This window comes from Amphiura filiformis, chromosome 3, assembly GCF_039555335.1.
Source record: "Amphiura filiformis chromosome 3, Afil_fr2py, whole genome shotgun sequence".
Classification (NCBI taxonomy): Eukaryota; Metazoa; Echinodermata; class Ophiuroidea; order Amphilepidida; family Amphiuridae; genus Amphiura; species Amphiura filiformis.
The window spans coordinates 50,311,086-50,323,930 of NC_092630.1; the positions used below are offsets into that span (position 1 = coordinate 50,311,086).

General features: G+C 35.6%; 1 protein-coding gene across 1 annotated transcript in view; it reads right to left on the reverse strand.

Moving 5' to 3' along the window:
- LOC140148660 (extracellular matrix protein 3-like) overlaps positions 1-12,288 on the reverse strand; it is a 38,557-nt gene extending 26,269 nt beyond the window's left edge. Inside the window, exons 1-4 of the mRNA XM_072170695.1 lie at positions 12,053-12,288; positions 6,105-6,317; positions 1,871-2,164; positions 624-691 (exon numbers count right to left, since the gene is read on the reverse strand). Coding sequence (XP_072026796.1) covers positions 624-691; positions 1,871-2,164; positions 6,105-6,317; positions 12,053-12,122 — 645 coding nt within the window. The 5' untranslated portion in view covers positions 12,123-12,288. The remainder of the gene's footprint in view (positions 1-623; positions 692-1,870; positions 2,165-6,104; positions 6,318-12,052) is intronic.
- Positions 12,289-12,845: the final 557 nt, after the last annotated feature.

Below are 12,845 nucleotides of genomic sequence, written 5' to 3' on the forward strand. Positions count from 1 at the left end.
TAATCGGATTACCTACCATAGCAAAAGAGAGATACCATTTTTAAAAAGATCGCTCTGCATTACAGCAGGTTGCACTCATCACCTGTCTTTAATCATATAATAGATTGAATACAATACCGCTCTTTTCAAAGAGACAAATCTTATAGGTGCAAGTGATTAGCATTTCTTTGACATCTATGGTTCAATGCATCGGTACCGCATGAACGTTGTAGTGCGTGGCGATATAGTCATAATTTTATTCATCTATTGCTATGGTAGTTAATCCGATTAACTACGTCACTTCGCCAGCGTATTGCCCTGCGCTATAAGTAGGCTGCACTCATCACCTGTCATGGGTGTGTATGTGTGCAATCACAGATTGAACACAATACTGCTCTTTTCGAAGACACTAATCGTACAGATGCGAGTGAAACGTATTATGGGCTACACATAATGTAACTTTTTTAACGACCCAGGTCTTTACATGCATAGCCTATTCCTAACTAGTAATAAAAGGTAATAGTTTAAATCAGAGAATATACTTGAAACTGTTGATTCGTATCCAAGAATCAATAGCTTCTCGTGTATTCTCCTTAATTTATTAATCACAGTAGATTTGCAACTAATGATAATGTTTGACTTACAGAGCCGGAAGATGTGGTAGCAAGGCTAGAAGCCATATTATTTTTATTCTGCGTCAGCAACGTCACAGCTGTATAAAAGGTGAGGAAGAAGGGTTGTTTAAGGTTAAGCTACAATCAACTTGAGTTCAAAATTCACTGGGACACTTGTTCGTATATTGCGCCCGGGGTTAAATAAAACCGTCCATATGTGAAGTTTATTATATGGTATTCTATTTGTGTAGATTTCGAATCCTCCGCTCCAACCAACCAATGTTGGGGCAAACATGTTGCATTTCAAAATTGAGGCGTTTGGTAAGTAACATTGGAAAAGGGGAGAGACCCGGGTCATTGAACTGTGTAAGCATGGTAAGTATGCGATGCGTGTTAGTGTTTGAGCAATTTTGCACTTGATTGTGTATCTCATTTGGGAGACCTGGAGTTTTATATAGCAAACTCATTTCGGGGTTTATGTGCGAATATTAAATCACCATGCATGACTATTGAATTAGCATGACAAATAAAATTCAACATTTGAACAGGGTTGGATAATTAGGTAAATACGGTGATAAAGTTAAGAGCTCTGGTATGAACGTTTTTGTGGGACATGAGAGCACATAAGACATATCGAATCGAATTATAAATATGAGAAATGTCCTTCTGGTGTCAAATAATTTTATTTTATTTTAAATTCGCGATATAATAAAAATTTTATGACAATTTATTAAAGTTTGGTATTTTAAGATAAAAAAATTTGATATTTAATAGTCCTCGAAGTAAACTTTCTAAATCTAATGATAATGTGTACTTAAAGTCAAGTGTGCGCAGCTGGGATGAAAAGCCGGCGATCAACTGAGTTTGACCTGAGTTTGACCTTCTATATATTGAAGATTACACATTTTTTCCCAAAATGACCTATTTTTTTAGTGTTTTGGGGGAAAAAATTGATATCTTTAATACGAAAGTTTAACATTTTCAATTGATGGTCGGTTTTTTATTTCAGATACATACACTTTAAGTGCGTATCATTAGATTTAGAAAGTTTACTTCGAGGATTGTTAAATATCAAAAATATCAATTTTTAATCATTTGCCATAAAATGTGTATTTATATCGCGAATTTCAAAAAATCAAAATTACTTGATATCATTCTTCCTATTCAAAATGCAATTCGATATGTCTTATGTGCTCTCATGTCCCAAAAGCCACAAAACATAGGGCTACTGTTCAAAAGTTCATACCCTTGCCCTTGTAAGCAAGTAAAAAATATTACCCCATCGCAAAATTGCCATTGTGCCACGTTACTGGAATCGCCATTGTAATTTTGGACTAGAATATAGTTGATATCATGCAATCCAGCACCATCCTGCCAAGACAAAACGGGTCCACTGACCACGCCGGCGTCGTTCCTTGTATATAAGTTTATGGTGTTATCGGTAGTGGCCCTTACGCATAATTCCGTGAAGTCAGTGCTGATGATGGTATAAACTGCTGGATGATCGGCCACTGTAGTACCGCTACCGTCGTCATCCTTATAAAGTTGAATCCGACCTCCGTCATCCAATTCTGTAAGCATGCACATTTAAAACTATGAAGCCGGGTTATAAGCAAAATCAAAACAAAAACAAAACTTTGTGTGTTCATACAGCGCATAATTTTGCCATCGACATAATAGCCAAAAGCATTTCAGCATTTGTCACCAAATACTGTTAGAAAGATGTTCTTTCAGAATATGCAACGACAATTTCAAACGGATTTGTGAGAAATCAACCTTTGAAATTGGGTCAAGTTGTACACCTACACTCACAAACTGATCCACACAGGTATGCTTCCCCTTTTCATATTTTCTGGATGACCCAAAAAATATATCAACGTCATGGCCCAGGAGGGCCACTTAAGTATGATAGTGTACACATGCGTGACCACGTTAATTTTTTTAAACGCCCCTAAATGAGTTTTACCCCACCAGCAAATTTAGCCCCTTACTAAGGTCATTTGCAATAGAATTTACCCCCCAAATGAGTTTTTGGCTAGTAAAAATGAAAAAAAAAAACTAATTTAGTTTCTAATGATTTTAATCATGTTTAAATACTTTTTTTACTTTTAATATTCACTTGTATATATATATTTATTTGTATGTTTTTGTTTTTATTTATGCCTTTTGCCCTTCTATGTATAAAGGACCCCTTCAGAAATAAGCCTTTGGGCTTAAAGGGCTATCCTGTGATATCTCCTTGCTTTTTTTTATGTGTATTATACAGTAAGCCAAACAATTAAGGTACCAGTTATGTTCACCTCCTGTATATCCTAAACAAAGACAGATATGTCATAATTGGAACCAGCAGCCAATGGCTGAATCTTTTAGCTCGAATTTAACATTACGTTTGGGTTTTGGAAAGAACCTTCCTATTAAATCATGCATGACTCAATTACAAATCTCTACATCCCTTTCTTCTTGTCTATTGATATTTTGAATAGTGTTTATCTTTCCCTAATAGATAGCGCCCTGATCGATTCTTCCTGCATATCAATATGCTTCATTTACATGACATTACAGAGATCGGACACTAATCCCTACCATAACAAACCATGTATAGACTCTACATGCAAATACAGGTGATATAACAGGTCTATATTACAGGATTAGATTAGTAAACTATGATCTATTTGCAAGTATTATATTGATTGAGCAGGAAAGATTTGATACTATTTTTTTGTATAGTAGTCTAGTTGCCGGCGTCAGGTATAGATAGAATTTTTTTTTATGATGATGACATGTATGATGCAAACTCATAGGTGTTGTGCGTTTGGCAAGTTGGGAGGGATGGGGGTTCAAATGACCCCATAGGATTATAAAATTGCTCAAATACCTCTTTCAAATATATCAAATTATTTACATAAATAAACAAAAAAAAATAAATAAATAAATAAAAAAAAAAAAAAAAAAAATAGAACAAATTGCAGCGTAACATTAAAATCATAAATATCACCATTGCTGGCAGGAGGACTCGAACCAACGATATTGACATTAGCAGTCTGATGCTCTACCATTGAGCCATGACAGCATCTAGTGATGAGGGTCGAGTTTTAGCTTATACAGTGTTTGTCTGTGATAATACCGCCTCGTGAAAGAAAGAAATATAAAATCTCAATTTTTAATTTAAATTTATTTGATAATTTTCTAACCTATATTTTCTTTAGAGCAGGGACAAATATTTCCCTTTTATCCAATTTGACCGCTAAATAAGAATCTATATACTTCTTTTATTACTAATTTAATTCCGCGATTAAGCAATATCAAAGATTAATGTCAAGCATCGCACAACAGATATTTAGTTAGCTTAGTAGTCTTGCACAGTGCTTTTTAACCGCGAGGTACCGAGATCGATTCCCACCGCTGCCTGCAATTTTTTTTATAGACTGGGAAATAATAACTTGACATTCGCCGCTGACATTCGTACTGCAGAAGCGGAGTTATAACTTGTTAAACTTTGCTCCTTCCGTAAAAGGGTACATTATTTTGGCACTACATTATTTCTTTTTTTACTCATTACTGGTATTAAATATCAAATGGTCATAATTGGCGGTCACTTCAAATCATCCCCAACTGAACGAGGTTCAGGAATGTCCTCTCTTGAACAGGATTTAGCCAAAGCAAACAAAGACTTATACATACATAAGTATAAGCTTATTATCCTCTTCAATAATAGGATTAAAGATTGGTGCTTGACTGGAATTACGTGCTAGTGTCATTGGTTATTGTTAAAAGGTAATAAGGTGTGTAATTGCAATATCTCCTCTGAATAGGAAAGACTCCCTACATCGAACCATGGATGCTGATGGTTCGCAATACTGTTATTAGCTGTTATTTAGGGGAAGGTATCTTCCAACCCCAAATTCAAATGAAGACCTCATTCGTTGATATTGTTCAAGAAATAAAGACACGGTCATCCCAAAACCCAAGGAAGATACCAATTTAAAAGTTGCAGTTTGCTGCATTAAATGCCCTATTGATTTGTACACAAAGCGTTCGTGAACAAGAGAACTAGCGCTTCCATTGATTAGCATGTTAAAACTAGCGTCGCGTCGTGCTTTCATTGATTAGTACACAAAAGTGCAACTTTTGATTTCGTTTCTTCATTAGGTTTTAGATCACTGTTTGTTTAATTCTCAACCAATTTCAACAAGCAAGGTCTTAAATTAGAGCTAAAGAGTACATGTATTGGCTGCTTGTTTTAATTTTGACATATTTGTCTTTATTTAGGATATACAGGGGTGAACACAACTGGTACCTTAATTTTTTGGCTTACTTCAAAAAAAGTCATGAAAGAAAAGTGTTAACATTTGCTGAGACCTAACGGGATTTTTGTGTTTCCAAAGCATTGAGTGAGAGTTTACCTGGAATTCTATTGAAATTGGAAGGTTTTTCTCAACACTTTAAAAATAATCCGGTAGAAGTTGGGTACCATTATTTTGGAAGGTCTCATTATACGAATTTGTAGGTATGGTGATTTTGGATAGTGAATGGATGAATAGTAAATTAATTATACTCCTCACCAAAAATATTTGTTCAATATAATTCAGTTCATAAAATAAAGACAAGTGTTTCTTATTGGCATATTTATTCTTAGTGTATTAATTCAGTGATCCCAGCTGTCCCTCAGCCAATTACAACAATTCAGCACGGTATTTGAATCTTATTCTGTGCATGCTTGTGGCTTGGCCCAATTCTATAATACAAATAATGGTATGCCCTATGAATGTTCTGATGTTATTGGTGAGGAGTATAATCCACAATACACTCCAGAAGCATGGTAACTTATCCTATCATTTGTTATAATGCACAAATTGTGACATCTTTTGAGTTATTGTGAATTAATAAAAGCATATATTATTATATTGCATCGATGTTATCAATATATGCATGATTACTATGTTCAAACACCCCTTACTGTAAATAGATTATCCCATCAAAAGTTTCAAGTTATTGTGAATATTCGCCTGCACCCAGATATCTTGCTGTAAATCGGTCAAAATTGAATAAAAGTAGACAAGGAAAAATATTTTTGATCGCTTTACTGAAAATTTCTGTTAGGTCTGACAGTGTTTAGCAACTTTTCATTAATGACTTTTTGGCAAAGTGAAAACTTTTCGTAATAAATCATAAAAACCGGGTGTCTAAGTTAATTGGACAGACAGTAGTACATGAATATGTAACGGACCATGTATTCCGCATTGTCATGTATATGGTGGTCATATTTATTTGAAATTGATACACTTAATAGTCATACATTTTCTGACAATTGATATGACACGAGTTCGCTTTCTGATCAATTGATAATTATGACCCTGACCAGCTCGAATTGAACTTAAAGTTCTTATATTATTATATATATGTGATTTTTGGATGCTAAGGAAAAGTTCATCAAGAAGCAAAATAGTTGTATTTCCAAAAATCCAGTAAAAATTAAAGGTCAATAACGGTCACTTTATCAATCTTACTTACTGATTGTATAGTATTTAGTTCCTATACTGGCTGTTGGAGAGAGAAATATCGCTGCTTCAGAGTCAGATTGAACCCGGAAGCATTTTTGGCGGTCGGGTTCACATTCCGGAAAGAAAGGCACACCTCTATTTGCCATAGTGGGATCAGGATTTGCCGCTCCTGCACCTATACCTACGGTTCCTATGTTGTAGCTTGGCGTATCACATTGTGCGTCTGTAAAACAAGGCAACAAAATTAAACAATCGTAATAATTATCATCATGCTTTGAAAATAACGTTTGGTTGTGTCAACTCATTATAAAAATTGACGAATAAAGCGCCTTAAGGGGAGAAGCAATTCAAGTACCAATCTCCTAAAAGTTTTTCGATAAATTCATTAATTTCTCAAAAAGTAAAAATCTCAGTTTAATAAATAACGGTTAAAATGAAAGTCATTATTGGGGCCTAATTATCGTATCATTATAATAGGTCTGGCACCAATGCAAGCATTTGTTTCGGTGTCCCAAGTTCATAGTCAAATATGTGACTGGACACTACGAATCAGCCGTAAAGTCGGCCCCGGTCAATTTTGTTTTATTTCGTGTTTAGAAAATATATATCATAAGCTTTAAAATAGTATATCATTTTACTCCATCAACAAAATGGTAACTTTTTTCGGTTCTACGTGTTTCCACATTGCTGGTAATAAAGTCATCATTGGCGTTCATTTCAAATCATCCCCAAGTCAACGAGGTTCAGGAATGTCCTCTCATTGTTATTGTTGGTTATTCATACCTAGAATACAATGCAATTGTAAATACCACTTGAACAGGATTTAGCCAAAGCAAACAAGGACTAGAGCTATTTAATGATTAGATTATTATCCTCTTCAGCAATAGGATTATTGATTGGTTTAAACGCTATCAAATGAGAAACATGTCGCGCCTAATTGAGACATGAATGAATACGACCTTCACGTACATTTTGCACTGTATCTCAGAATACAATTTGCCGAGTTTACGGCTCATTCGTAGTCCACTCACATATGTTGACGCTATTTTTTACAAATCGCCTGGAATTGCATATTTAGGTTTCAGCGATTGCTGAAAAAAGAGGGGTAAGCCTATGTTTCTGAAAAGCGTTTCCGCTTGGAATGTAGATGCATATTGTGGAGCTTAATGCGGTCCGTGATTTTAATTTATAAGCTCTTTCATTGACAATTTGCAACGTCTTTTGCACACCACACGGGTCGCCTGCTTGAATCCCGATATTTTATAAAGTATTATTATTTAAACAATTGATTCGAACCAACGTCCTTGAACCTACTGTAATGTGTTCAGAAGTTTTGGATCTTACTTTATAGGGGCAAGCTGTATGAGCTATAGTTAAAGCAGAGAGTTGATATTCTTGAGAGGGCACTCTATTCACGTGGTTTCTTTTCCAACGCTAAAAGATCACGAATTTTGGTGGTTTGCAAATGAAAAGTGTCCGCACTATCGATTGATTACGTAACTGTTATGAATAATTTATTAGGTTTTTCAATGCAATCGCCTCGACCCATTAATACATATTATCTGTATTATCAAAGTACTTGGAATAGCAATACGGTGAGTTCACTGAACTACGCCCTAATACTGATGGAGTTTTAATGGCGTTAATCCTCTCCATACACAGATGAACAAATACAATAGATGAAGGTCAACACGTATGACCTCCTATGTTATATGTGATGTACAAAAACCTGAATATCATAAAGATCAGTATTCGTTTGTGCATATGAACTGCACATTTACTTTGCTAAATATTACTCATTATTATATAATGACAAATATTGGTATTATGACAATACGGTATATACATTGTATATAAAACGACTAATAGATCCTACTATCATGGCGTCAGGTCAATGTTCATCATATCCCGTATGTTTCTTAAAATTCATTCGAGACAAATTGCTGTGCCCATTTTATAGGTGCACAGGTAGATCCGTGTTTTTTTAATTTTCATTTCCTTTTAATGAAATAATTAAGGTTTTCCACTGCACGGGGGCCACAAGGGTGATACTAATTTTAATGCTATATTTTCAAAACGAATACGTGTTCCCGGTTGGCTCTATAGCGATTTCACAGAAAAGGTATTTCTAGTGCAATGCAGCGTCGGACTCTAGCTGAGAGCGTAGCCTAAGTCATTACGGACTCCAAGAAGGGCTCTCCATACACAAATGAACAAACACAAAGGAGGGTAGTCTCCTCCGTGACCAGCTTGATTTCGATGGAGCGGAACCAAATTGGCTGCAGAGGGGACGGGTCATTTTGCTATGCAAATGAGTTGAGTGTCGTAGCCCTGGTTAAAGTCAGGTTATTGACATGCCTTTGACTGAATAGATGTTGAACAATTTTGCAACAGCTGTGCTCAGTCTTGCGTATAATAAGCGTCTCTTTGTTATTTACATTAGATAAATGAATGGGAAATAAAGAGAGTTTATTATCGTGAGTTCTATATAGGTTTGTTCAACGCACTGAATGGTCTATTGTTCTATTGTGTCCGATTTGAGCGCTGACATATTGGAAAATGTTGCCAATCAATATTCATGAGAGTGTACATTCAACGTCCAATTTTCGAAATTGGGTGACTTGTGCTTGGCAGGTGTAAAATACATCTGACTGGGCGTTTTAAATACGTAACGCATAAAGGCATTGACATCATCGAATGGTTGCCTATAGTGTTGTTAGTGTTAGGCCTGGGTGTGGGGGGGGGCTGTGTTTAGTTTCTATAATAATTATTATAAGGCCCAAATTTATTTGTCATTCCTTTCTTTTCCTTTCCCTGTACTTATTCTTTCCTTGCTAACGTATCACTCCCTCTTCTTATCACCCTTCCCTTCTCCATCCCCTCTTACTTTTTGTCCCCTTTCATTCCTATCATTTTCCTTACCTTTCTATTTATTTACATCTATTTATTTATTTCTCTTCATTTTTTCCTCTTTCTCTCTTCCTCCAGTCCCCCTCTCATTCTTCATATCCCCCCCCTCCACCTCTACCTCCCTCATCCCCTCCCAAGACCTCTCACAGAAGAGCTGCCCCCCTTCAGTACGCCACTGTTTATGACATTCTCCTTCATAAAATAAAATAAAATGTCAATTTGTGAAACAACTTTTATATAGGCCTATACCGGTATTCGCCACTTGCACGGTTCCGCCATTATGCACTATATGCGGGAGAGCCTCGAACTGGCAGCATACATGAAAGGAAGAATTACGTAACCTTACACAGAATGTTATATGACTGGTTCAATTCCCATTCATGTATGCTGCCAGTTCGAGGCTCTCCCCGCACATAGTGCATAATGGCGGAATGCAAGTGGCGAATACTTAATATATGTTACATGTATACGTAGCTATTACCATTATACAGTACTATAGACATGCAGACATGGCAGCCTTGATGTGTAATCATTCAGCAAGCGCATTCAATTTATTTAAATGAAGCACCTAAATTCAGTAGGGTGACAACGAACTGTACATCAGCGGATAATGTGTGCCTTTTGTGCTTACGGCTACTCAATCACACCCTTGAGTGGTATGACAACAAAAGGTACTTTTCGTTATAGTAGACGCGACTTTCGTTTGATCACTTATTGACAGTAGTCTGCTAGGTAAAGCGTTAATACACTGTCGGGTCAGCTTACCGATTTAATGGCGGAAGCCCTTTGTCCCAAACAAAAGGTACCTTTCGTTGAATAGCTTGTCAGATTTCAAATCGGCACAAGTTTACAATGCGTTACATAATCTATTGCCTCTCCATCTTTAATAGCTCCATGGGTTTGTTGGTTTAGTTTATCGCTATGCACAGCTCCAAGATAATAGTATAGTGCGTTTTATTTTTTAATTCATCCCATTATTTTGGCTTCAAATGGACATTTACAGGTATTACTGATATTATTTCTTCATTTTTGGTAAACCGAAATAATAAATTATAAAACCATAAACTGATGAAATATAATAAGGCGCGTGGAAGTCTATTCCGAGTTTATCGTCCCCCGCCCGCGTCACTTTTTGTAAACCAAAAATACCCGCGTCAAATTTTCAAAAATGCCAAAATAATTCATTATTTTCAAAGTATCAGTGTTTTCACCAGTTTTAGCAATTGGAAACATATATTTTTGTTTGTAAAACATATATTCATAACTTGGAAGCAAAACCAGGCTTTTTTCTAACTTTTCTAGTCCATACCCATATAAAAAAAACATGTTTATAAATCACATGTATGAGTTTGGCTTTAAATCAACACGATTTGGTTGACCATCATGACCATTCTGGCACTATTATTGTGTACAATTTTAGTTTGAAAAATCCGAAAATGGGTTAAATGAAGGCCCAAATTAACGCCATTCGTGGACAAGTTTTCACCGTGCCTATTATTGTATAAATTATTGCTTTTAGTGTTTGGTGTCCAAAGCAGAAGCGAAAAGAGGATTTGTTTATCCATACACCCTGTGTATTAACACATGGGAGTTGGAAAATTTTTCAAAATGAAGGTCCAATTGAAGCCATTTGGTGCATCATTTTAAGCATGTTAAGGGTCTAGAATAGAGATTTGATTATTTATATTCACCCAGACATGTTACACACAGCACATTATGGGTTTGATTAAAGTGGGGGACAGGCTCCACCGGTTGAAAAAGTGGAGGGGCCACTGCCCCCCTGTCCCCGGTTCCGCCGCCGATGCTGGGTACAAAGTAAAATAATTGTGTAATTTTGAAAAATATTGAGGGCGTCCTCCTCAGCAAATGTTATTATGGCTTTAAGTACATTAGATTTATACAATTTATTTCGAGGACTGTTAAGTTTCAAAAATATCAATTTCTAATCATTTGCCATACAATGTGTATTACACTGCGAATTTCAAAAATCAGGATTTGATATCAGAAGGACATTCGTAGTATTCAAAATACAATTCAATATGTCTGATGTGGTCTCTGGTCCCACAAAATATGTAAACGTCGCTATCCGAGCCCTTTAAACTTTAACCATTTTCTCTTTTCTAGCATCCAGGAATATCATTTTATATATCATACCACCCTGAAAAATCCGGGTACTGCTTTTCTTCAGTTCACTAATTCTTGTTGTTTTTGTTGGTGTTTTTTTTCAATTTTCACGATTCTTTGTTTCAAAATGTCATACGTTTTATTACTGTGGTACCTGAATTTCGAAAGAGTGGCGGTACTAAGAGTTTTTGCTTATCGTTGCAGCCTTTTATTTCAATTCTTTTAATATTATTATTATTATTATTATTATTATTATTATTATTATTATTATTATTATTATTATTATTATTATTATTAGTGTTATTATTATTATTAGTAGTAGTAGTAGTAGTAGTAGTAGTAGTAGTAGTAGTAGTAGAGTAGTAGTAGTAGTAGTAGTAGTAGTAGTAGTAGTAGTAGTAGTAGTAGTAGTAGTAGTAGTAGTAGTAGTAGTAGTAGTAGTAGTAGATGTACATTATTATTTATTATTATGATATATTTTATTATTACAATTAAAAGGGCATTTCGTGAGCCACAACCTCATCCCCCCACTTTTCTCCAAAAAAAGTTGAGATTTTTATATCACTGGAATACTCTGGGTACATAATGTTTATGTACAAAATATTTCTTGCAGATTAATTCGTTTAGCAAAGATATCGCGAAATTTGAATTTCGTTCTGGTGCACCAGAACGAAATTACAACGTATTGTCTATGGAGCAGTGTAATACACATAATCATGCATAACTCGCAAACGCAAAATCGGAATCAACTGAAATTTTGGGAATATGCTTTTTCGTGGATATGTACTGACAAATGTCATAAAAATAGGGTGCTAGGATCACGAAATACTCCTTTAAGCTAGAGAGAACGATATGAAAAAGAACAAAATGGCCGCTAGAGATTTGGATAGTTCCCAATATATGATAATTACTATGATTACGTACCCGTCAATGAAATGTTGAAGACGAAAAGTCCGACTAAAATGCAGCCTACAAACCACTCAGACGGCTTCATATTGGCCAAGGCCTGTATGTGGCCAATAATGACTAGAAGAAAATAATATTCGGCAAATTTCTGGCTCTTAAGTTGCAAACAAATTTGTGAAATTCAGTTCAAATTGAACCACTCCTCGAACTCGCATTCTGACCTTAGTTTACAGCAATACACACTTTAACATTATTTACCATGAGGGCATTTTTTGGATTCACTGACCCTGTTTAACGCCTGGGTAACGCCTTACAAATTTACTATGTTCAAGCATTAACCAGCCATCAAAACAGCCATAGCTGCCCGTTGCTTCCCTATATTACTTTTACGTAACCATGCGATACCACAGTACATTCCTTCCTACGCCATACATAAATTCTTCCAGCCACATTTCCCTAAAATGAAATTTAAAAAAAAAAGTAAATCGAGTTCGGCAGAGGTGGGGCTCGAACCCACGCCGCCATCATGGATACAGTATACTCCCAGCGCCTTATACCACACGCCTACCTGACTTATTGGTAGCCATTTTGAAATTTGAACATATAATCGCAACTTCAACATACCACGTGACAAGCAAAGACAGAAAACTAACCATATTTTGGAATTTATCTGCTTGTATTATCATGATTGTTGAGTATTAGGTGTTCTACATACAGAAATACGATATACATGGGCAATACGTTATTATATGGAGCCAACCATTGTTCTTGTATAGACGTTCGGGTTTTTACCATTTATATACTAAGTCTA